Below are 26,994 nucleotides of genomic sequence, written 5' to 3'. Positions count from 1 at the left end.
CTAACAAGAATAGTTTCTGCATTTATTTCCTTTCCTGTGCCTTGTTGGTTGTATGACAGGGAGAAGAGGCGGGGCTTCAACTTCATTTGATTCTGAACCTGAAAGAACCTTTCTTAGATTAAGGAGGGAAGCAAGAGGAAAACGAGAAGTTGGTGCGAAAGAAGAGGAGGAATACTTTGAACCAGACATGGAGGAGAATATGGAGAACCATCATGAAGAAGAGGCTCACAACCATGGCCGAGAAGGTCCAGCACATCAGGCTGGGCAAGAGAGAAGGGTTATGGGTTCGTACATCAATCCAAACCCAGGAAATTGTGGGAGTAGCATCCAAAGGCCAACCATACATGCCAACAACTTTGAACTAAAGTCACAGCTCATCACCCTTGTTCAGAACAATTTTTCATTCGGAGGGTGTGTCCAAGAAGACCCCAATCAACATCTGACCACCTTCCTGAGGATATGTGATACTATGAAGTCTAATGGTGTTCATCCTGACACCTATAGACTACTTCTGTTCCCTTTCTCACTCAAGGACAAGGCATCTAAATGGCTGGAATCCTTCCCAAAGGAGAGTTTTGCAACCTAGGAAAATATGGTAAACAAATTCTTGGCAAGATTCTATCCTCCTCAACAGATCAACAGGCTGAGAGCTGAGGTGCAAACCTTCAGGCAGCAAGATGGTGAGACTCTATATGAAGCATGGGAGAGGTTTAAGGACCTGACAAGAAGGTGTCCACCAGATATGTTCAATGAATGGTGCAGCTACACATTTTCTATGAAGGTCTTTCTTATGAATCAAAGAAGGCAGTAGACCATTCATCCGGGGGATCTCTGAACAAGAAAAAGACCATTGAAGAAGCCATAGATGTCATTGAGACTGTAGCTGAGAATGACTAGTTCTATGCTTCTGAAAGAGGCAACACTAGAGGAGCGATGGAGCTAAACAATGTGGATGCACTGCTGGCCCAAAACAAGCTTATTACCAAGCAGCTGGCTGACCTCACCAAGAAGATGGAGAGGAACCAAGTAGCAGCAATCACCACCTCATCAGCAACCCAAGAGGGAGTGAATGCAGAGGCAGAGGATGAGCAAGAACAAGCCAATTACATTAGAAACTCATCCAGGCAAACCCATGATCCATACTCCAAGACCTACAACCCTGGTTGGAGGAACCACCCAAACTTTGGGTGGGGAAATCAACAAGATCAAAGCCAAGATCAGAGACGTCAACACCCCAACAACCATGCAGCTCACCAACATTCCACACAGAGATTATATCAACACCACCCTAACACACCTCTCCACATCCATACCAAAACCAAAACAACCCTTCTCATCACTCCAATCCCAACCCACCATCATCTGAAGATAGACTCTCCAGAATTGAGACTCTACTTGAGGGCATATGCAAAGAGATTCAAGATAATAAGGTATACAAGGAGGAGGTGCGAGCCAATATCACAAATCAGGGAGACACCATCAAGAGGCTGGAATTTCAAGTGGGATACCTCTCCGAACAGATTCCCAAACCTACTGATAACTTCCCAAGTGACACAGAGAAAAATCTGAGAGGTGAAGCAAAGAAAGTCAGATGGGAAGATTGCAAGATGGTTACTATAAGTAATAAGGAGACTAAGGAAGAGCTGAACAACCCATTAGAACAACCTGAAGATACTTCAGCAGGAAAGCAGGGGGAGAATCATCAAGAAACCACAATTACACCGAAGGAGCTGACACAAAAGGAGCTGCTGAGACTCTATGTACCCTTTCCCCAATTACTAAATGGCTGTGTAGAGAAGATACTATACTCAAGGTTTCTTGATATGTTTGCATCTCTCCATGTAAACATACCATTCATCAAGGCCCTCCAACAAATGCCCTCATACATTAAGTATATGAAGGAGTTGCTGACCAAGAAAAGCTCACTCAAGGGAGGACAAACAATAGTGATGAATAAGGAGTGCAGTGCTCTCATTCAACCAGAGCTGCCTACAAAGAGGAAGGACCCAGGGAGTTTCTACATCCCCTGTGCCATAGGAGAATCAATGTTTGATAAAGGACTCTGCGATTTAGGAGCAAGCATCAACCTAATGCCTTTATCCCTTGTGAAGAGGCTGCAGATCAATGAGATAATACCTACAGATGTAGTTATAAGGCTGGCTGACAAAACTCAAAAACAAGCAGTAAGAGTAGTTGAAAATGTGCTGGTGAAGGTTGGAAAATACTTCCTGCCCACAGACTTTGTCATCTTGGACATGGAAGAGAGTCACCTTCACCCAATCATATTGGGAAGACCATTCCTAGCTACAGCCAGAGAACTTATAGATGTGGAGCGAGGGGAGCTAATTTTGAGGATTCATGATGAACAACTCACTTTCAATGTTTTCAAGCCCTCACAAGAAACAGATCAAGAGAACAAAGAACCAAGCAAAGATCATAGTGAGATACTGAAGGAAGAAACAAGTACTGAAGCACAACCAGCACATCTGGGAATCCCCTTAGTTGAGGAACAAGGCAATCAGCAGCTGTCACAGCTCAAAGAAAATCAGGAGGAACCTAAATCACCAGAGCTATATGAGACCAGCAACAAAACCTATTTGGAAGAGGAGGTCACAAAGAGCAAGGCAACATCAAAAGGAACAAAGAAGAAGGTACCAAAGAGGTGGAGGAACAAGAAGATCCCTACAGAGGACTTCTCTCCAGGGGATAAAGTAATCTCAGCTTACTTCCCAGCCATTCCCCCCGATCTCCCCACCATCCCATCTCAGCTACCTAAAGTTTTTACCATCAACAGAGTTCTCTCCTTGGAACATGTGGAGATCCTTGATGAAGCCAATGGAGATAGATTTACTGCAAGGGGGAAGACTTGAAGCACTACCAACCACCCTGATAAAGGCAGAACGTCAAGCTAGTGACGCTAAAAGAGCGCTTTGTTGGGAGGCAACCCAACCTAAGGTAGTTTCTTTTTCATCGTCATTTGAATAAAGACCACAAGTTGTTTCCCTGTATTACAAGAAGCTAAGTTTGGTGTTTCACACCAAAACAATCCAAGAGTGAAAGTGTAATTCTAAGTTTGGTGTTCCACCGAAGATATTAGTTAGAATCACACTACACTCCAATGGCAAAATGCTAGCTCCAACTAATCAAGGGAACCACTTAGCAGTAGTTTAGTCTTTAGTTAATAGTTGCTTAGTTAATAACAACGTATGAAGCTCTTTGCAAGTATGCAATCTGTTGTACTAGGCAAGGAACTAAGTTTGGTGTTCACACACCAAATTAAGTTTAGAAATTCACAAGCATACATGCAAGCTAACTATTTCTCAAGTGCTTTGGGAACAAGCAACTTCCAATAACTTGGCAGGAGCCTTCTGAGGAAATGGTGCACCATCATCCAAGGAAGTGAAGGAGCAAAAACTATGGATGATGATAACAAGGGGACAGCTAGAAACCATCACCCGAAGGTTGTATTGTTACTTAATTCCATATACTAGAAATGCTAAAAAATTGGAAGTCCCAAGGTGCCCTTGATTAATAGTTACTCATTAGTTTAAAATCATTAGAATTTAATGTTTGTTTTTATTGCTTTTGTCATATGTGTGCTGTCCATGATACCTGCTGCATCTTCACCTTGCTTACTTGTATGTTTGTCTCCTTTTTAATCAAATAAAAAGAGAATGCGTGTTATCAAAAACCAGAGTGGAATCCATATTGTGGAGTAAATTCCTAATCTTGTGGTGTGGTAATAGATTAGCTAAGTTAGTTCACCAATAAGGTGGGAAGGCAACTATCTGTCCTGAATTATATGCTTGAAACACACCCAATGAGACTAGCTAAATAATAAGATCCGAATAAGAAAAAGGGAAAGAAAAAAATGAAAGTTAAAGAATAAAAGAAAAAGAGTAAGAAATAAGGCTAGGCACCAAGGGTTTGAATCTTGAGGCAAGTGTCTGTGGTGTTCTTGTGTAAGGGATTTACTTGGATGAATAAGCTCTTAGGGGTGCCTTATCACTTGGTAACTTGGGTTAACTAACTCGGGATTATCAGTTGAAAGTCCACTATCAAAAGTAACCTTTGTTATAGAACGCTTAGTAACCCAAAGAGGTGCTGGACACCAAGGTCTCAAGAAAGAAAATAACAAACCATGTGCCTGTGGTGTGTATGTATGGGGAAAAGAGACTTGAGGGAGTAAGTCCTTAGGGGTGTCTTAACACCAAGCACCTTGAACCAACTGGTTCGGGAGTGCTAGCTGAAAGCTTATCTTAAAGAGTCGCCCCCTCACAGAGCACCTAGTCTGAGAACACAAACGAGCCCTGAAATGACAAAAAGGATCAATGAATAAAAGTTTCATAAGGTGCAGTCAAGTGGGTATTCCAGGACATGATAAAGGTCTGAAAGCCAGTAAAGGAATGAACCTAAGTTGATATGCATGAAACCACCATAAAACCAAGGACATAACTTCCACAATAATGACTCATTTCTCTTGGCATTTTATTCATCATTCTCTTGTTCCAGTGCTTGCTTAGGGACAAGCAAGCTTTAATTTTGGTGTTGTGATGCCAGGGCATTTTTGCCAGTTTCACTGACCTTTTCTTTACTGTTTTAGGGTAGTTTCATGCACTTTCTTAGGAAATAAGCAAGTTTTGGGGTAGAATTTCACTTACATCTTGATTCAAGCAAACATGGTGCACTTTACATGATTTCATGAGAATTATGCATGAATTTAGTGACAAATTGGATGATGCATGTCTCATGATGTGGATTAGAACTTTGATGCACTTTATTGCTTGATTTCAGGACAAAGGAAGCAAGAAAGAACCACGTTAGCAGCCACGTTAGTCTCACTAACGTGGAATAGGAGCTAGCTTGCAACGTTAATGAGAAAAGTAATCACCAATAACGTCCTCGAAGCCATCATAGCCCACGTTAAGAGTCACGTTAACTAAGTTAACGTGAACTCTAACGTGGAAGAAGAAAGTGGATCCAACGTTAGTGACACTCACCTTTTTCACTAACGTTGGACCAAGCTCATATTGGCCACGTTAACTTAGTTAACGTGGACTCTAACGTTGGGAAGCAAAAGAATGGCCAACGTTAGTGACACTCACCTTCGTCACTAACGTTGGACTAAGCCACTTTGAGCCACATTAACTCCCACGTTAACTTAGTTAACGTGGAAGCTAACGTGGAGAAAGCAAATAATCGCCAACCTTAGTGACACTCACCTTTGTCAGTAACGTTGGAATGAGCCACAATGAGCAACTATGAGCCACGTTAACTCCCACGTTAACTTAGTTAACGTGGAAGCTAACGTGGAGGGAAGGATGATGATCCAACGTTAGTGACACTCACCTTTGTCACTAACGTTGGAGATGGCTATCATCACCACGTTAGAAGCCACGTTAACTTAGTTAACGTAGATTCTAACATGGGAAGTAGGGGCATCTTGGAACGTTAGTGACAAAGGTAAGTGTCACTAACGTTCTCGAAGGATTGGCAAGCCTACGTTAAGAGCCACGTTAACTAAGTTAACGTGGACTCTAACGTAGGGGGAAGGGAGGACTCTCAACGTTATTGGAAAAGGTGAGTCCCAATAATGTGTGCGAAGGACCTAGAGGCAATGTTAGTGGTCATGTTGGTGCCACTAATGTTGAAGTTAACGTGGATCATCCCTGGGTTAGGAACGTTAGTGAAAAATGTGATTGTCACTAACGTTCTCGAACCCACACTCTCACTTAATGTTAACGCCACTAACGTCCTTAGCTAAATACCCTACCTACTTCACACTTTCTCTCTGCAAGTAAAGCTAAGCCCACTGAAGAGGATAACTGCTTCAAACTCAAGATCCAAAGGCCCATATCCAAGACTTGAAGAACCACCTAGAAGATCAGAAGAGTAGTATATATAGGGGTAGTTTTGAATTAGAGAGGAGCTTTCGGGAAGTTGGAGATTTGAGAACTATTCTCTGTATAATTTACTCTGCACTTCTAGTTTATTTTTTAGAATGTATTCTCCATCTTTGTTTTCCATTTCCAGAGCTATGAACAACTAAACCCCCTTCATTGGGTTAGGGAGCTCTGTTGTAATTTGATGGATCAATATTAGTTTTCATTATTCTTCTTCTATCTTTTCTCTTGATTTTACTAGAAAGCTTTCAATCTTCATCCAATTGGGTAGTTATCTTGGAAAAGAAGCTATTCATACTTGGATCTCTTCTGAACCTTGGAAGAGAAATGAAGAGATCATGCTAGAAATGCTTTCTCATGTTGGACCAAATTGGGGTTGGAAGGATATGGTGACTATAATTCTACCAACACTTGATTTGGGAATGCATGTGGTATAATTAGTAACCATACTTCATCTCTTCTCATGAGCAATTGACCAAGGAATTGGCTATTGATCAAGATTTGAGAGATTGAATTACAAGGAATTGTAATTCGATCACTTAAGATTGCCAAGGAGATTAATGAACGCATTGATTGAGGAAGAGATGAAAATAAACTTGATTCGGAGAATGCAACATCTCCTAAACCCAATGAATTCCCCATTCTGATCTTACCCATTCTTTTTAATTTCTACAATTTACTTTTATGAGCATCCTCCCCATTCCCATTTAAGATTCTGCAATTTACTTTCCGTCATTTATTTTCAGCTCTTTACTTTCAGCATTTACATTTTCTGCTAATTACTTTCCCGCCATTTAAATTCCTGCAACTCTCAAACCAAATTCTGCTTCGCTCAACTAGAACATCCCTCTAATTAAAGTTGCTTGACCAATCAATCCCTGTGGGATTCGACCTCACTCTATTGTGAGTTTTTACTTGACGACAATTCGGTATACTTGCCGAAGGAAAATTGTTGAGAGACAAGTTTCCGTGCATCACTAACCAAAGCTCTCACCTATACACACACTCTATATACTTCTAAAATCATGCCTAGCTACCCAAAATTCCCACTTTTGCATTACATACTCATTCATAACTCTTCTTTAATTGTATCACATATGCATTGATCTTTCATTAGCTTAACATTGGTGTAATTTTGTCCCCTTATTTATTTATTTATTTAATTGAATATTTTTGATTTTTTTATTAAAAATATAAAACTAAACATAACATATCAATGCACATGGATTTTTTTTTTAATTTTTCTGGTCTCACATGAGTAGGTACCCAAATTCCTAATATTTTATCAAAGTAGAACCATAACACATTCCCTTATTAACCCATGTTCCCACAATTTCCCCACACTTAGTTGATACACAATCTCTATCTTAAGCTAACCAAAGATTCAATTGGGGTAATTAATTTGTTTTTTCTGCTTAAGGCTAGTGATGTGGTAAAATATAAAACAAGGAGGATGATGAGCGGATAATTTATACGCTTTTTGGCATTGTTTTTTACATAATTTTTAGTATGATTTAGTTAGTTTTTAGTATATTTTTATTAGTTTTTAAATAAAAATCACATTTCTAGACTTTACTATGAGTTTGTGTGTTTTTCTGTGATTTCATATATTTTCTGGCTGAAATTGAGGGACTTGAGCAAAAATCATATTCAGAGGTTGAAGAAGAACTGCAGATGCTGTTGGATTCTGACCTCCCCGCACTCAAAGTGGATTTTCTGGAGCTACAGGAGTCCAAATGGCGCGCTCTCAATTGCGTTGGAAAGTAGACATCCAGGGATTTCCAGAAATATATAATAGTCCATACTTTGCACGAGTTTAGATGACGCAAACTGGCGTTCGACGCCAGCTCTCTGCCCTATTCTAGAGTTAAATGCTAGAAACAGGTTGCAAAGCAGAGTTAAACGCCAGAAATAGGTTACATAGTGGCGTTTAACTCTAAGGAAGACCTCTGCACGTGAAAGCTTCAATGCTCAGCCCAAGCACACACCAAGTGGGCCTGGAAGTGGATTTCTGCATCATTTACTCATTTCTGTAACCCTAGTAACTAGTTCAGTATAAATAGAACTTTTTACTATCATGTTAGGCATCTGATCTTTGATTAGTTCTATGATATCTTAGACCTTTATGGGGGCTAGCCATTCGACCATGCCTGGACCCTATTCTTATGTATTTTCAACGGTAGAGTTTCTATACACCATAGATTAAGGTGTGGAGCTCTGGTGTTCCTCATGAATTAATGCAAAGTACTACTGTTTTTCTATTCAATTCAAGCCTATTTCTTCTCTAAGATATCCATTCATACACAAGAACATGATGAATGTGATGATTATGTGACGCTCATCATCATTCTCACTTATGAACGAGTGCCTGACAAACACTTCCGTTCTACATGCAAACAAGCTTGAATGTGTATCTCTTAGCCTTCTGATCGTGAGATCAGAGTCTTCGTGGTATAGGCTAGAACTATTGGCGGCCATTCTTGAGATCCGGAAAGTCTAAAACTTGTCTGTGGTATTCCGAGTAGGATCTGGGAAGGGATGGCTGTGACGAGCTTCAAACTCGCGAGTGCTGGGCGTAGTGACAGACGCAAAAGGATTACTGAATCCTATTCTAGTATGATCGAGAACCGACAAATGATTAGCCGTGCGGTGACAGCGTATTTTGGACCATTTTCACTGAGAGGACGGGATGTAGCCATTGACAATGGTGATGCCCTACATAAAGCTTGCCATAGAAAGGAGTATGAAGGATTGGATGAAAGCAGTAGGAAAGAAGAGATTCAGAAAGAACAAAAGCATCTATATACGCTTATCTGAAATTCTCACCAATGAATTACATAAGTATCTCTATCCTATTTATATTTTAATTATATTTTAACTATCAATTCACCATAACTATTTGAATCCACCTAACTGAGATTTACAAGGTGACCATAGCTTGCTTCAAGCCGACAATCTCCGTGGGATCGACCCTTACTCACGTAAGGTTTATTACTTGGACGACCCAGTGCACTTGCTGGTTAGTTGTGCGAAGTTGTGACAAATAACTAAGATTATGAACGTGCGTATTAAGTTTTTAGTGCCGTTACCAAGGAATGAACCGTTACAATTTCTGCGCACCAAGTTTTTGGCGCCGTTGTCGGGGATTCTTCGAGTTTGGACAACTGACGGTTCATCTTGTTGCTCAGATTAGGTAATTTTATTTTAATTTTAAGTTTTTGTTTTTATTCTTTTTATTTTCGAAAATTTTTCAAAAAATTTATAAAAATAAATTATTCTATGGCTTCAGAATTTTTAAGAATGAATTCTAGAGTTTCATGATGATCTGTTGAAATCTGGCTGGCTGTGAAGCCATGTTTAATCTTTTGGACCGAGATTTCAACTAATCATCACAAGAGTCCGTGGACTCTCACTAATTCAGCTGTTGTATGCCTGATTTGTATCTGCTAAAGCTTGGCTGGCCAGTGGCCATGTCTAGTGTTTTGGACTGGAGCTTTCACTGAAAGCTTGGCTGGCTAGTGAGCCATGTCTAATTCCTGGACTGGAGCTTTAGACTAACATTGGATGATTCCTGGAATTCTCATTAAAAATTTTGAAATCCTTAATTTTCTTTTTCCAATTAATTTTCAAAAAAATCAAAAAACAAATTTAATAAAATCATAAAAACAAAAATAATTTTGTGTTTCTTGTTTGATTCTTGTGTCAAATTTTAAGTTTGATGCCATTTGCATGTTTTTAAAATTTGTGCATTTTTTGAAAACTCATGCATGTATTCTTCATGATCTTCAAGTTGTTCTTGATGAATTTCTTTGATTGATCTTTAATTTTTCATGTTAAGTATCTTTTCTTATTTTTCATATGCATTTTCAATTTGTTAGTGTTTATACATGAAACATTTTTAAGTTTGGTGTCTTGCATGTTTTTCTTTTCTTAAAAATTTTCAAAAACAAGTCTTGGTGTTCATATTGACATTCAAAGTGTTCTTGGTGTTCATCTTGACATTCATCGAGTTCTTGCATGCATCATTTGTTTTGATCCAAAACTTTCATGCATTGAGTCTTTTTGATGATTTTCTCTCTCATCATTAAAATTCAAAAATCAAAAAAATATCTTTTCCTTTTTCTTCTCATAAAATTCGAATATTTGAGTTGACTCTTTCAAAAATTTTTAAAATTTAGTTGTTTCTTATGAGTCAAATCAAATTTTCAATTTAAAAATTCTATCCTTTTCAAATCTTTTTCAAAAATAAAATATTTTTCATTTTTTTTACATAATTTTCGAAATTTCTTTTTTTTTTTTAAATTGATTTTCAAAATCTTTTTCTCATTCTTAGTTCATATTTTCGAAAATCTCACTAGCATTTAATGTTTTAATTCAAAATTTTTTTAAGTTGTTACTTGCCTATTAAGAAAGGTTCATTCTTTAAATTTTAAAATCATATCTTTTAGTTTCTTGTTAGTCAAGTAATCAACTTTAATTTCAAAAATCAAATCTTTTTAATTTCCTTTTCAAATATTTTTCAAATTAAATTTCAAATCATATCTTTTTCAAAAATCAATTTTCAAAATCTTTTCTAACTTCCTATCTTTTCAAATTTGATTTTCAAATCCTTTTTCAATTAACTACCTAACTTTTTGTTTGATTTTAAAAGTTTTCTATTTCAATCATATCTTTTTCAAAACCACCTAACTAATTTTCTCTCTCTAATTTTTGAAAACTCCTTCCCCCTTTTTCAAAATTATTTTTAATTAACTAATTATTTTAAATTTTAATTTAATTTTATTTCTCTTTTTAATTTTCGAATTATAATTAATATTTAAAATAAAAACAAAAATATTTTTATTTTATTTTAATTAATTTTTGAATTTTTCTCTTCTCCTTCTTCTATTCTCCTCTTCTTCTACTCACATAAAGGAGTCTTTATACTGTGACATAGAGGATTCTATACTTTTCTGTTTTCTTCTTTTTCATATGAGCAGGAACAAGGATAAGAACATTCTTGTTGAAGCCGATCCTGAACCTGAAAGGACTCTAAAGAGGAAGCTAAGGGGAGCTAAAGCACAACTCTTTGGAGAAAATCTAACAGAAATTTTCGAAAAAGAAGTTGACATGGCCGAAAATAATAATAATAATGCAAGGAAGATGCTTGGTGACTTTACGGCACCAAATTCCAATTTACATGGAAGAAGCATCTCAATCCCTGCCATTGGAGCAAACAACTTTGAGCTAAAGCCTCAATTAGTTTCTCTGATGCAACAGAACTGCAAGTTTCATGGACTTCTATCAGAAGATCCTTTTCAGTTCTTAACTGAATTCTTGCAAATCTGTAATACTGTTAAGACCAATGGGGTTGACTCCGAGGTCTACAGGCTTATGCTTTTCCCATTTGCTGTAAGAGACAGAGCTAGAATATGGTTGGACTCTCAACCTAAAGATAGCCTGAACCCTTGGGATAAGCTGGTCACGACTTTCTTAGCCAAGTTCTTTCCTCCTCAAAAGCTTAGCAAGCTTAGAGTAGATGTTCAAACCTTCAAACAGAAAGAAGGTGAATCCCTCTATGATGCTTGGGAGAGATATAAGCAACTGACCAAAAAGTGTCCTTCTGACATGCTTTCAGAATGGACTATCCTGGATATATTCTATGATAGTCTGTCTGAATTATCAAAGATATTATTGGACAATTCTGCAGGTAGATCCATTCACCTAAAGAAAATGCCTGCAGAAGCTCAGGCTCATTGACATGGTTACAAATAACCAGTTCATGTACACTTCTGAAAGGAATCCTGTGAGTAATGGGACGCCTCAGAGGAAGGGAGTTCTTGAAATTGATACTCTGAATGCTATATTGGCTCAGAATAAAATATTGACTCAGCAAGTCAATATGATTTCTCAGAGTCTGAATGGATTGCAAGCTGCATCCAACAGTACTCAAGAGGCATCTTCTAAAGAAGAAGCTTATGATCCTGAGAACCCTACAATAGCAGAGGTGAATTACATGGGGGAACCCTATGGGAATACCTATAATCCCTCATGGAGAAATCATCCAAATTTCTAATGAAGGATCAACAAAAGCCTCAACAAAGCTTTAGTAATGGTGGAAGAAACAGGTTTAGCAATAGCAAGCCTTTTCCATCATCTACTCAGTAACAGACAGAGAATTCTGAGCAGAATCCATCTAGCTTAGCAAATATAGTCTCTGATCTATCTAAGGCCACTTTAAGTTTCATGAATGAAACAAGGTCCTCCATTAGAAATTTAGACGCACAAGTGGGCCAGCTGAGTAAAAGGGTCACTAAAACTCCTCCTAGTACTCTCCCAAGCAATACAGAAGAGAATCCAAAAAGAGAGTGAAAGGCCATTACCTTACTTGGAGTGGCCGAACCCAAAGAAGAGGAGGAGGACGTGAATCCTAGTGAGGAAGACCTCCTGGGACGTTCAGTGACCAATAAGGAGTTTCCCTTTGAGGAACCAAAGTAATCTGAGGCTCATCTAGAGACCATAGAGATTTCATTGAACCTCCTTCTGCCCTTCATGAGCTCTGATGAGTATTCATCCTCTGAAGAGGATGAAGACATTATTGAAGATCAAGTTACTAAGTACCTTAGTGCAATCATGAAGCTGAATGCCAAATTATTTCGTAATGAGACTTGGGAAGATGAACCTCCCTTGCTCACCAATGAACTAAATGCATTGGATAGGCAGAAATTACCTCAAAAGAAACAGGATCCTGGTAAATTCCTAATATGTAACATAGGCACCATGACCTTTGAGAAGGCTCTGTGTGACCTGGGGTCAGGCATAAAGTTAATGCCACTCTCTATAATGGAAAAACTTGGGATCTTTGAGGTGCAAGCTGCCAAAATCTCTTTAAAGATGGCAGACAACTCAAGAAAATAGTCTTATGGATAAGTAGAGGACGTGTTATTAAAGGTTGAAGGTCTTTACATCCCTGCTGATTTCATAATCCTAGACACTGGGAAGGATGAGGATGAATCCATCATCCTTGGAAGACCCTTCCTAGCCACAGCAAGAGCTGTGATTGATGTGGACAGAGGAGAATTGGTCCTTCAACTGAATGAGGACAACCTTGTATTTAAAACTCAATGATCTCCTTCTGTAACCATGGAGAGTAAGCATGAAAAGCATCCCTCACTGCAGAGTCAACCAAAGCCCCCACAGTTAAACTCTAAGTTTGGTGTTGGGAGGCCTGAAGAGAGGACTTTTGCGTGGTCTAGAAATTTGCAGATAAATCCTCGTTGTAGGTATAGCTTCTAAACCAAAGTAACAAACCCCTTTAAAATTGATAACCGAAGTATTTAAACCTCGGGTCGTCTTCTCAAGGAACTGCAGGGAGGTATGTTCTTATTATTGGTTATGAGTTTTGTAAATTGGGGGTTTTGAAAGTAAGGAACAAGTAATTTAAACGATAAATAAAATAAATAAATAATTATAAAATAAACTCTTGGCAAGGTATGAGAAATTGGAAGTCCTATCATAGTTATCCTTATCAATGGTGATGAGAATTGAGTTTTAATCCCACTTAGTTAGCCTTTAATAAAGCAAAGGTCAAGTGGACCAATTAGTTTGATCCTCAGGTCCTTGTCAATTCCTAAGAAAGGTCCTCGTGAGTGCTCGAAAAGAAGTAGTGGGACATAATCTGTGCCCACACTCGAGCCTCCAAGGAAGTGCTGAAGCCAAATGCCCTTAGGTCAGGATCGATGGTATCCATATATCCATCTGCTGCCAGGTTGTGCTATAACTCTGAGGACGGCGTCCCAGTCAAATTGGTATGTCTGGCACTTGAAAGAGGCTTCTTGGTGTGCGTCTAGTCCTTCTGGTGCAGGAGGAAGATCTAAGGCGCGCTGAATGGCCCCTTCGGAAAGAAGGACTTGCTTCTGATGGACATAGACAGACTGCAGAGTTGGCATGTGAAAATTGGAGTAGAATTCAACTACCCATGAAAGGTTAACCTGTCGTGGCTATCTTCGTAAGAATCCCCATTGTCTACGCTCAATGCGGGGCTCAACAAACTCAACAATGTGGGTAGGGAGGATGGGTAGGTGCTCATTGTTGTAGTTCCGCTCAGCCAGGATGGGGAACATCTGCTCACAGTAGCAGTTAGTAAGCCGCGCGGTGTCTCTGGCCGGAAAAGCTTTCTCAGTTTCATTGACCTTGATGATCATCTTGACTCGCTTTGTTGAGGGCTTTACTGATGTTGAAGATGGTTTCGCAACTGGCGCTCTTTTTGTTCCTCTCCTTGTCAGTGGTTTGGGAGCAGCTTTCTCTTTACCCTTCTTAATGGCCATCCTGAAAAGGGAAAAGGAGGGTAACATGTAAAGCCAAGGGTTAAAGCAAGGAGGAGGACAGTACAAGTGATAATCAATGCCAAGGTAAAGAAGGATGTCGTTAACACATGGTCGCGACTATATGTGATCAGTTCATCAATGGAAATATAGCAAGTGGATATTATGACAAGTAGATGCAAGATGTTTATTAGCATGCCGGCAAAGCCATGAGTGGCATAGATCAAGCATCCATAGCTAAAATGTATTATCACTCGTAACAAACTAACAATCACGTTTGTATTGACAATTATATTCAATTAGTAAAATATTGAAAGGGTTTTGTGAAAAACAGGCATTAGAGTTGAAGGATAGAATAATTAAAAATGCACAATCCCATACGGGATTTTTCACAAACACTTAGTATGCATGGTCAATATGTTATTGAAAATATTAAATTTGAACATGCAAGTAACCCAAAAATAATTAGTGATAATTGTCAAACAACTCCTTAATAATCCACAAGCAATTATGGAAGAAAACAATCACCCAATTAGATTTCCAACACCAAGTAAAATAATGCAAAAAATAAATAAATAATAAGAAGAGAAGAAAGAAAATAGAAAGGAAGAACCTTGAGAAGAAGGTGATAAAGAGAGGTAATGGAGAATGTGAGGTGAAGAAAATATGATGGAAGTGGGAAGAAGAAGAAAAGAGTAAAGAAAGAAGATGGAGAAAAAGAATGGAGAATAAAGAAGAAAGGAGAGAAAGAAAGAAGAAAGAAGAAAGAAATTAGGATTGGAAAAGAAAAGATAAGAAAAGTGGCAGCGCAGGGATCTGGTGGTGTTGCACGAGTGATGCGCACGTGTACTCCACGCGTACGCGTGGGTCGCGCACATGGGGAGGCGATGCGTAGGCGTCGGTCACATGTACGTGTGACCGTGTTTGTGCTACTCGCGCGAAGACAGCCTTGCACACGCACAACTCTCTATTTGTTTTAGGGTGTGTGCCAAAATGGCATACGACACGTGCACATCATTGACGCGTACGCGTGAGTGTTCAGAATTTGAAAATGACGCGCACGCGTCAGGGACGCGTACACGTGAGTGACTTAGTGCCTTGGGCACAGTTCCTGCACCAGGCCATCACAACTTTCGGCCTGACACCTTTTTACGTCGATTTTCCTAGATCACGTGTGCGCGTCATTGACGCGTACGCGTGAGGTACCAAATATTCAAATGATGCGCACACTTTAGGGACGCGTGCGCGTAGTGATGCTTGTGCGATTGGCACACTTTCTGCATTGCTCCCACGCAACTTGCTGCCACTTTCTCTCTTTTTTTTATGCAATATGCAGATGCAAATGCAGACTATATGCAGAAATCATGAGAAGAGTCACTAAATAAACCTAAGAAGAGAGAAAAGAATGATCATACCATGGTGGGTTGTCTCCCACCTAACACTTTGCTTTAACATCCTTAAGTTGGTCGGTCCACAAGCTCAATCTACTTCTGTTGGTAGATCTTCTATTAGGAAGATCTCCAGCTCCTTGTTTTTCTTTATCTTCTCACCATGATATAGCTTTAAGCGATGTCTATTGACCTTGATGAATTTGGAGCTTGAAGGGTGACTCAGGTGAAAGACTCCATATGGCTCTGCCTTCTCTACTCTGTAGGGACCTTCCCATCTGGATCTCAGCTTGCCTGGCATGAGTCTCAACTTGGAGTTGTAAAGGAGAACCAAATCTCCAGGTCTGAACTCTCTTCTCTTGATGTGCTTGTTATGCACAACCTTCATCTTCTCTTTGTATAATCTGGAGTTGTCATAAGCTTTGAGTCAAAGGGTCTACAGTTCTGCTAGTTGCTACTTCCTTTCAGCGCCAGCTTTCTCAAATCCCATGTTGCAATCTCTCACAGCCCAGAAAGCCTTGTGTTTCACCTCCACTGGGAGGTGGCAAGCCTTTCCGTACACTAAGTGGAAGGGACTCATCCCAATGGGTGTCTTGTATGTTGTCCGATATGCCCAAAGTGCATCTTGTAGACTGGTGCTCCAATCCTTCCTCTGAGGCTTGACTATCTTCTCTAGGATATGCTTTATCTCTCTGTTAGACAGCTCCGTTTGTCCATTAGTCTGGGATGGTAAGCTGTTGCTACCTTGTGAATAACGCCATGCCTCTTCAGTAGAGCGGTCAATCTCCTATTACAAAAATGGGTGCCTTGATCACTCACGATTGCTCGTGGTAACCCAAAGTGACAGATAATATGGTTTCTAACAAAAGAGACAACAGTGTTAGCATCATCAGTATGGGTAGGAATTGCTTCCACCCATTTAGAAACATAATCTACAGCTAACAATATATATAAGAAACCGCTAAAGTTTGGAAACAGACCCATGAAGTCAATGCCCCAAACATCAAAAATCTCACAGAACAACATAATTTGTTCGGGCATCTCATCCCTCTTGAATATATTACCAAACCTCTGGCATAGGGAACAAGATTTACAGAAGGCAGTAGCATCTTTAAAAAGAGTGGGCCACCAGAATCCACGGTCTAAAATTTTTCTAGCTGTTCTTTGAGGGCTAAAATGTCCACCACTCTCAGAAGAGTGGTAGGCCTCTAAAATGGACTGGAATTCTGATTGAGGCACACACCTTCTAATTATCTGGTCAGCACCATACCTCCATAAATATGGGTCATCCTATATATAATATTTGGACTCGCTTTTCAGCTTGTCCTTCTGATGCTTAGTAAAATTGGGAGGGAAGGTATGACTAACTAGATAATTAGCTACAGGTTCATACCAAGGAACTACTTCAGATACTGCATGCAAGCTATCAAATAGAAAAGCATCATTGATAGGAGTGGAGTCATCCTTGACGTGCTCAAGGCGACTCAAGTGGTCCGCCACTAAATTCTGAGAACAACTCCTATCCTTAATTTCTAAATCAAATTCTTGCAGCAGCAGTATCCAATGTATTAACCTTGGTTTGGACTCTTTTTTTGCTAATAAATATTTTAGAGCTGCATGATCTGAGTACACTACAACCTTAGTACCAAGTAAATAGGCTCGGAATTTATCCAGAGCAAAAACAATAACCAGAAGCTCTTTTTCAGTGGTAGTGTAGTTAGACTGAGTAGTGTCTAAGGTCTTTGAAGCATATGCAATTACCAAAGGATCCTTACCTGCGCGCTGGGCCAGTGCCACTCCTACAGTATGGTTGGAGGCATCACACATAATCTCAAAGGGCTGGCTCTAGTCTGGTCCTCTCACAATTGGATCTTGAGTCAAGGCAATCTTCAGCTTATCAAACGCTTCCATACAATCCTCACTCAGTTCGAACTCAACATCTTTCTGCAGTAGTCTGGATAAAGGTAATGCTACCTTACTGAAGTCCTTGATGAATCTCCGGTAGAAACCTGCATGGCCAAGGAACGAACGGACTTCCCTCACGGAGGAGGGGTAAGGTAAACTAGAAATGACATCTACCTTTGCTGGATCTACAAAAATACCAGTATTAGAGACAACATGTCCTAGAACAATACCTTGTTTGACCATAAAATGACACTTTTCAAAATTCAAAACTAGGTTTGAACTAACACACCTGTCTAATACTCTAGATAAAATATCCAAGCAAAGGCTAAAGGAATCACTGTGTACGCTAAAATCATCCATGAAAACTTCCATACAGCTCTCAATAAGATCAGAGAAAAGACTCATCATGCACCTTTGGAAAGTAGCTGGTGCATTGCATAAGCCAAAAGGCATTCTCTTATAAGCATATGTCCCAAAGGGACATGTAAAAGTAGTCTTTTCCTGATCTTCAGGAGCTATATGAATATGAAAATAGCCTGTGTAACCATTTAAAAAGCAGTAATACGATTTACCTAACAGGTGATCCAGCATTTGATCAATGAATGGCAGAGGGTAGTGATCCTTACGAGTGGTCTAGTTGAGGCACCTGTAATCAATGCACACCTTCCAGAAATTCCACACTCTAGTTGCTCTGAGCTCTCCATACTCATTCTTCATGGTAGTGACTCCAGACTTCTTGGGCACTACTTGTAATGGGGTAGATGATATCATCTTCCAGCAGTCTGGTCACTTCCTTCTTGACAACTTCCAAGATGGTGGGATTCAGTCTTCTTTGGGGTTGATGGACAGGCCTTGCTCCCTCTTCTAAAAATGTCCTATGCTCACAAACTTGAGGGCTTATGCCTACTATATCCGCCAAGCTCCATGTAACAACCCTAGTTTTTAAAAATCAAATAATTAGTTATTTGTGATTTATTTTAAGAAAATTATTTTACTAATGATAATTAAATAGAATTTCATGATAATTGAAGTTTAAATTAATTAGAATTTTTTATATAGTCTTTCTTGGATATCTGGTATAATTGAAATTATAAGTTTGGTAATTGAAAAATAAGAAGAATTGTATAATTAAATTTAAATAAATTCTATTTTGAATGAATTATGTTATTAATTTGAACTCCTAGAAATTATTTTATTAGAAATTATTAGATTAATTTTTATAAATACTTTATGTTTAAGCTAGTTAATATTTATGCACAATTTTTATTATAATTAATTATTTTATAAATTGAAATTAAAGATTCAGAGATAGAAAAATAATAGAGATTTGTATGATTTAATCTAGAAAATTGATATTTGAATTTAAATTGTACTTTACAAAATATAATTAACTTGTTCATTTTATAATGTAAACTAGAAATAATTAATTGAACTTAGCAATATGATGATAAATAATGCTCCTAAATATTTTTAATAGAGTACATTTGATTTTAAAATTACTCTACCCTTCAATTTTATCAAAATATCTATTCATATCTATCCATATTCTTTTATAAAATCTTAATTTCTAACCCTAATTCCCAAATTGAATTAGAAACCCTAATTTCCCAAATTGGAAATCCTAACCCTAGAGACCCCATCCCTCACCCACGGAAACCTCACAGCAAGAAAAAGGGGGAAAATGGAAATAGGGGAAGATGGGAATCAGAGAGGAAGGGACGGCGCTGGCTGGGGGGCCTCGCCGCCGTCGCCATCGAGCTGAGGGAAAGAGAGGGAGCTTCACCGCGCCGTCATCCAACCGGTCGAGTCTGCTACTTCACCGCCGCCTCCTCCATCGCGCGCTACTGCTGGCCTGGAACCGCTACCACTGCGCCTTGCTGTCACGATCTAACAACGTCGCCACCGACCCCTGACGCTGCCTCCAGAACCGCGTGAAGGACAGAGGGAGGAGAGAGAGAGAGTTCGCGTCGGAAGAGAGAAGGAGCTCGTGCCTCACCGCGGTCACCCATGGAGCCACGAGCTGCGCCGATCGCCGCCGTGTCGCGTCGGAGAGGAAGCCCAAGACTGAGCGCCGCTGGGAGAGAGGAAGACGCGGGCTGGAGGAGCTGCATCCAGTCGCGGCTGACGCGCCACTGACCGCCGCCGTTTCGCCGTCGCCGAGCCGCTACATCGCCGGACATCATCGCTGGAGGACCGAATGGAGAAGCTCGCCAGTTCTGCTTCTGCTTCTAGTTTCTGGAATCTGAGAAGAAGCCACTGCCACTGCTGGAACTGTTGGTTTTGTTGCTCTGCCCTTGCTTTAGATCCATTCTGATCCGTTACCATCGCCGTTTGGCTGACACTGAAGCTTCCCACTGCCACTGGAGCTGCCCGGAAACCCTGTTGTTGCTGCTTCGATAATTTATTGTAAGCTATCTGTAGTTTCATTTTTATTGAACTCATTTCCATTTCCGACTCCATTGAATTTGAACTCTATTTTGTTGCCACCGTGGTTACTACTGCGAGAGTGAAGAATGAATAAAATTAAATACATGGCATAAATATTGATACCTGGGTCCGAAGTGGTTACCAGACATGCCGCTGTGAACTTCCTCTAGGACTTCCTTTGTGACAGAGGTCGGTACGCATTTGAGGAGGGGTGTCGAGATCCCTCTTTTGTACAGGACGTCGTGCATTATAGTGTAGTGTTGTGCCTCCCTTATGAGTCTTTTAGTGTCTTTCTTTTCTGTGGGAAGTGTTTTGGACTTGAGGTAGTTGATTATAGGGGTCATCCATCCTTAGTCTTGGTCTGATATACTTAACACCTTCTCCTCCCTTGAAGTTGATGGATGCTGTAAAGTATTTTGGATGAGGCTTCTGTTGTTGCCCCTCGGCTTGGTGCTGGCTAGTTTTGAGAGTGCGTCAGCTCAGATATTTTACTATCGGGGTATGTGTCGGATCACACATCTACTGAAGTCGTTGAGCTGCTCCTTGGTTTTGTCTAAGTATTTCTTCATAGTGGGGTCTTTCGCTTGGTAACTTCCTTTGATCTGTGAAATGATGACTTGTGAGTCACTGAAGATGGTGAGCTTCTGGACCCCGACCTCTTTGACCAGCCTTAAGCCAGCTAGCAGGGCTTCATATTCTACTTGGTTGTTTGACTCGGGGAACTCGAACTTGAGGGATAGTTCTATTTGGGTTCCTTGGTCACTTTCCAAGATGATGCTCACCTCGCTTCCAGCTTTGTTTGACGAGCCGCCGACGTACAAGTTCCACGAGACGGGAGTTCCCGGCGTGTCGGTATACTTGGCGATGAAGTCGGCTAGGTACTGGGACTTGATGGCGGTCTGGGCCTCATACTTGTGGTCGAACTCGAACAGCTCGACTGCCCATTGCAGGATCCTGCCTGCCAGGTCCGTTTTCTGCAAAATATGCTTCATGGGTTGATTGTCGGAGTCTTCTGGCTGTGAGTACGAGGGCAAGGGCAAACTTTTTGATCTTCTAGTAGTTTAGTTCCGCCCCTTGTATGGCTTTGCTGATGAACTAGATAGGCTGCTGCCCATTATTCTCCACTTTCCATTTGGCTTTTTTACGAGCACGACATTGGCCAGCCACAGTGGGTACTTAACCTCTCTTATGAATCCTGCCTCCAGCAAGGCCTGTACTTGCTCCTCTACGACCTGTGATCTTTCCAGTCTGAGCTTCCTGCGTTTTTGTTGTATTGGTCGAGACTCGGGGTATATGGCTAATATGTGGCTCATCAGTCCGGGATCAATGCCATGCATGTCGGTAGCTTTCCAGGCGAAGAGGTCCGAGTTTTCTTTTAGGAGCTTCATGAGTGGCTCCTTTAGGTCTTCCTTTAGGTTCGCTCCTATTTTTGTTGTCTTATCCGGGTATCCCCGACCTGTATTTCCTCGGTCTCGCCTTCTGCTTGAGGGCATAATCCTTTGCGTTCTCGGGCTCCTCTGAATTCCATGGCGTTAGCCTCCTTCCCTCCGGGGCCATCTTTTAGGTTCAGACTATCATTGTAGCATCGTCTTGCGAGTTTCTGATCGCCTTTTATGGTGGCTATGCCTTCTGTAGTTGGGAACTTCATGCATAGGTGTGGAGTGGAGACTACCGCGGTGAGTCAGTTTAGAGTCGTCCGGCCTATGAAGGCGTTATACGCTGAGCCTACGTCGACTACAATGTAGTCAACGCTTAAAGTTCTGGACCGAGCCCCTTTTGCAAATGTAGTGTGCAGCAAGATGTATCCAAGTGGTTGTATCGGAGTGTCGCCCAGTCCAAACAGGCTATTGGGATATGCTTTTAGCTCCTTTTCTTTGAGATCGAGTTTGTTGAAAGCGGTTTGGAATAGGATATCAACAGAACTTTCCTGGTCAACCAAAGTTTGGTGGAGGTGGGCGTTTGCCACTATGATGGTGATTACTACGGGATAGTCATGCCCTGGGGCGATGCCTGTGGTGTCCTCTTTGTTAAAAGAGATCGTGGGTATGTCGGGTAATTGACTCTCCTCTCCGACATAGTATACCTCTTTAAGGTGCCTTTTACGGAATGATCATGAGATTCCCCCTCCTGCAAATCCTCCATTAATTATATGGACATGCCTTTATGGGGTGGGAGGGGGCATTCTGTCTGTCCTCCCTCTTCATCCTTTCTTCTCATCTGTGGATTGTCTGTTCTGTTGGCTAGGAATCAGTCCAGTCATCCTTTCTGGGCCAACTACTCTGTGACATTTTTAAGGTTGTAGCATTCGTTGGTGGGGTGACCGAAGAGCTTGTGGTATTCACAATATTCCATTCGACTTCCTCCACTTTTGTGTTTGATCTGACGAGGTGGTGGGATCTTCTCAGTGTGATATATTTTCCTATAGACGTCTACTAGGAATACCCGGAGGGGGTGTAGTTGTGATATTTCCTGGGCTTCTCGGCAGTTGACTCCTTCTTTTTTGGCTCTTTATCTCTGTCTCGGGAAGAGTAGGAAAATTGGCTCTTGAGGTTTCTCCCAGTCGGAAGTTTTCTTCCATGTTGATATATTTCTCGGCCCGTTCTTGTACTTTGTTCAGGGAGGTGGGTGCTTTTTGGATATGGACTGGCTGAATGGCCCTTCTCGTAGGCTGTTTATCAGCCCCATGATGGCTGCTTCGGTGGGGAGATTTTGTATGTCAAAACATGCTTTATTAAATCTTTCCATATATGTCTGAAAGCTCTCCTGATCTCCTTGCTTGATTTCGAGTAGACTTGGTTTGTGCTTGGTTTTGTCCCTTTGAATAGAGAATCTGGCCAGGAATTTCTTGGTGAGATCATCGAAGCTGGTGATTAACCTTGGAGGTAGGCTATCGAAGCACTTTTAGTTGTTTTAGTGAGGGTGACCGGGAAAGCTTTGCAGCGAGTTGCGTCGAAGGCCTCGGTGAGGTCATCTGACTCTTGAAGTTGCTGAGATGATGGCTCGGATCGGATCCTCCGTCGTATAGGTCCATGTCGAGGGGTTTGAAATCCTTGAGGACTTTTGCCTTCATAATTTTCTCTGAAAACAGGTCTTGCTCTCTGAAGGGCCTGGTCTCGCGGTTGGTTCGGGTAGGGCGGGATTTGAGGTCGGCTTTGGGCTTCTGGAGTTTTTCTTCTCGCTCTCTGCGCCGTCTTGTTTCTCTTTAAAGGTATCGCTTGGCCTCCCGTTGGTGCTCAGCCTCTCGTTCAAGCTGTTTGAGGCGATCCTGTTGTTCGTGGATGGCGTCTAGGATCTTCGTGTTTTGAGGTTGTTTACACCCCTTAGAGTGGTGCGTTTCCTTTGGTGATGGTGGGAGGTACGAAATTTGGGTTTTTTATCGGCGTACCGTCTTCTAATCCAGATGTAAGGTCGTTGTTAGGTGGGTTGCTTGCCATGATTATGGGATGACTTCTAGGTTCTCCGGCAACGGCGCTAATATTCCGAGGGTTACCTAAAACGTGGAATTCGGACCGAACGTGAAATTCGGGTCGTCTCCGAGTGTCGGCTTCCGACCTTCAGATGTGGAGGTGCCGCCTTATCTGAGCTCCTCGTGTGGTTGGGTGGTGGTACCTGCAAGAAACTCCAATGCTTAAGTTAGCATGGGCTTTAGGCAGGTTTTTAGTAGAATTGGGATATGAGTTATACTTGGGGGATTCCAGTGTATTTATAGTGGTTTTTGGTGATCTTCTTTGGGGGAGAAGATTCTTATCGTATCTTTCTTGTGGGATAGATCATATCTTTTGGCAACCGCCTTCTAGTAGGCAGTGGCCTTGTTGGTTTGGGCCTCTTTGGGCCTTCTGGTGGTCCTCCGAGCTCTTTAGGAAGAGATTGGTGGGAGTGAGAGAGCCCTCTTCGAATTCAGTCCCCTGATCCTTTGCCGACCCGGCCTTAAAGCTCGGGTTTAGGGTATGAACAGAGGGATCGACCCTGACTCACCTCAGGTATTACTTAAACGACCCAGTGGACTTGCTGGTTCAGTTGTGCATAGTATGGGAATACGTGCACAATTACCCTTACTCTCTCTTCGAGTACGTGTCTGACCTCGTCTGCAAGTCACCATTCAGGGTCATGTCCACACCAAACAATCGATATCAAGGTGATCAGTCTCAATATCAAAAGCCTAGTGCTTCAATTATCCAAAAAAGGTACCCACAAACAAGCATGCTATGAAATATCAAGAAGATAACCTAAATAGTATGAAAGAAAAATGACTCAGAGTCTGCAATAAAGCATAATCAGTCTATCCCTCAGGCTCACGAGGACGAACCACTCTGATACCACTAAATGTAACGCCCTAATTACCCTAAGCCTTACCTCTTGCCGTAAAGTAAAGGTTAATCAAAGGTTACAACAATTCTAAGGCTTATACATATTATATATAGAAAGGAATAATAATTCTAGAAGCTCGATGAAGGAATAAGCTAAAAAACAGAGTTAAAAAAGCACAAAACGTTTAAACGAAGCTACAAACTTAAGGCACAAGGTAAGGGTATAAGATAACAAAATATAAGTATATATAAGAGGATATAATAGTAATAAGAAACCAGCCTCAGATGTCGGTTCAACTGCCAACCCGACACATCTCCATGGAGATGTCACCCTTCGGTCTCATAATGGAACCCCCGAGATATCTTGCCCGGATCACGGTCCAGGATGTCAGTGCCTGCACACTATGGTGATTCCAAAGGGATGCGAGCAGGATACTCTTGCCACGGACCTCACATCTTAACGTTAGTGGGATAACCACTGCCCTTATGCCATCGTCGTGACCTCGACAGGCAGGATCCCTGCCAGGCGCATAGCGTCTCAACAATTTCAGTAGAAAACAATATATTAGGGATTTTCAGAAAACATTTTTCAGTACTCAGTACAGTCATCATTCCCCAACTCATCACATTAATCATCATTACAGTACTCTGCCATCTCACTTAACTAATACCTCCTCAGTACTCCAGAATTCTAAGACTCCGTCTTCTAAACTTTTTATATGAAATTATCTAGTTTTCCTACTTATGGTATCCTCTATGTTTCAAAGCCTAAAATCAAGTTAAAGAATCTTAAATGAGTGTTATGGAAGTTTACAAGCTTGCTGGGAAGGTAAAACAGTTAAAAAAAAGGTTTTCTTTAAAAAATAGGGTAGTGTGCGTACGCATAAGGTTGTGTGTACGCACTCCCCAAAGAGTTTTCTAAAAGTGTGCGTACGCATAGAGGTGTGCATACACACAGTAAGTAAAAGTTTTGATTCTGCGTAAATGTACAGATACGTGTGAATGCCCTCAACAGAATGAACCTTCCAGCGCGTGCATGTGCACGAGGCTGTGCATACGCACAACTTGCAAACTTCTCAAGGTGTGTGTGCGCACCAGAGTGTGCTAGCGCTCCCAACAATAGGCATCTCCCTGTGTGTGCGTGCACACCAGAATGTGCGTATGCACGTTTTCAAAAATTCACAGGGTGTGCGTGCGCACAAGGCTGTGCGTACACACAAGTCAAAAATAGCCACTGATCAGGGGATGTCCATAGGAGTGTGCTTGTGCACCCAAACCAGAAATCACAAATTCTGCAATATCACAGAATTCAGATTACTGACGCCAACTTCCAACGATCATATCTTTCCCTACAAAATTGAAATTTCTACAAAGTCTATACTGTTTTAAAACTTTTTGAATTATCTTTAATTTGATATCAAATTCATTAAATTTAAAAACTGTAGCTCAAGATATAATCCGTCGAAGTTCACTAAAAATCCATTTTTACCAAAGTTTCACTAATTTCTCAAATCCTTAAAATTCATAACCAAAACTAATTCAAAACTACACCAAACTCCAATTTACCTCATAACTTACCCTTTGTGTCACAATTCGCCATTCACACCAACTTCCAGTCATATTTACATAATCCTCAACCTCAACTATCAAATACATAACACTATAATAATTTATCCACCAATATCGTCATCAATCATCGTTTTATCACTACCAATCATAATAATCAACTTCAATCATTCACAATATCAATATTCAACACTATTTATTAACCTCAACAATATTATTCATCCAAATCATCAAAGTCATCAATGCATCATACATCATCATTCAACAAATTCAACAAGCCATTTCAATCCATCCTATCTTATGGGTCACTAGCCTAAGTATCCATAAATATTATATATTATGATGCATTTGCATTTTTGTTTAGATTAACTAGTTAGTTTAAGTAGTTTTAGCTTAATTTCATGCATATTATTCCAATTAAATAAGCATTTGAATGAAGTTCTCATCATACATTAATATGTCAAGAGCTACGTGATTTTGTGCTTAATTCTATGCAAATGATATAAGAAAAGTGATAAATATTTGAATGATGAAAAATTTGAGATGCAGAGCTTTGATGAAGTTACTTTGTGATCATGGCAGGGAAGAAAGAGCGCTACGCTCATTTGGAGAACGCTACGTTCACCTGTAACATGACCCATGGCACTGCGCTCTCTTTCAAAGAGCACTACATTCTTCAGCAACGCGTATGCATATGTGACGCGTATGCATGGAGCGACACTTTCGATGACCCACACGTACGCGTGGGAGGAGGATCAGCACTCTTCAGCAACGAGCGCCACGCTCTTTTTCAAAGAGCGCCTGCGACAATTCTCAAGTGGGAGTCAAAGTTTGGCTATCAACGTGTACTCGTCAATGACGCGCTGATAAACCCCAATTTTGTGGTTTATCTTGTGCTTATTTTGGGGGATTTTATCACCTTTTTTCACATTTATTCAATGAAATAGCATGGTTTTATAATTCTCCCTTAATTTGTGCTTAAGTGTAAAAACATGCTTTTTAGGCCCTAAAATTGGTGATTTTAATTCACTTTAATTCCATTCGATGCCTTGATGTGTTTGTCGAGTGATTTCAGGTTCATAAGGTAAGTATCGGATGGAAGAAATGAAGAGAAAAGCATGCAAAATGGAAAATTCATGAAGAAATGCACGTGTCAGGGACGCGTACGCGTGCATTGGAGATTTTTAAAGCCACG

At 40.6% G+C, this 26,994-nt stretch overlaps 1 protein-coding gene and 2 non-coding genes across 3 annotated transcripts; all 3 read right to left on the bottom strand.

Moving 5' to 3' along the window:
• Positions 1 to 640: 640 nt before the first annotated feature.
• Positions 641 to 747, bottom strand: LOC148568086 (small nucleolar RNA R71). The gene has a single exon (XR_015882615.1). It is a non-coding gene; the product is annotated as a small nucleolar RNA R71 (small nucleolar RNA).
• Positions 748 to 11,408: 10,661 nt separating this feature from the next.
• LOC148568085 (small nucleolar RNA R71) lies at positions 11,409 to 11,516 on the bottom strand. The gene has a single exon (XR_015882009.1). It is a non-coding gene; the product is annotated as a small nucleolar RNA R71 (small nucleolar RNA).
• An 8,901-nt stretch (positions 11,517 to 20,417) lies between these two features.
• LOC148568084 (uncharacterized) lies at positions 20,418 to 20,918 on the bottom strand. The gene has a single exon (XM_088484655.1). The coding sequence runs from the start codon at positions 20,916 to 20,918 to the stop codon at positions 20,418 to 20,420; it is 501 nt and encodes a 166-aa protein (XP_088340781.1).
• Positions 20,919 to 26,994: the final 6,076 nt, after the last annotated feature.

Source organism: Arachis ipaensis, chromosome B4 (genome assembly GCF_059453495.1).
Source record: "Arachis ipaensis isolate K30076 ecotype BB chromosome B4, ASM5945349v1, whole genome shotgun sequence".
Classification (NCBI taxonomy): Eukaryota; Viridiplantae; Streptophyta; class Magnoliopsida; order Fabales; family Fabaceae; genus Arachis; species Arachis ipaensis.
The sequence above is the reverse complement of the archived record's forward strand: the minus strand, read 5'-3'. Positions and strand labels throughout refer to the sequence as shown.

What these genes read in the sequence shown, in the direction of transcription:
- LOC148568084 (XM_088484655.1), bottom strand. Translation starts at nt 20,918, where the DNA reads ATGAAGCATATTTTGCAGAAAACGGACCTGGCAGGCAGGATCCTGCAA.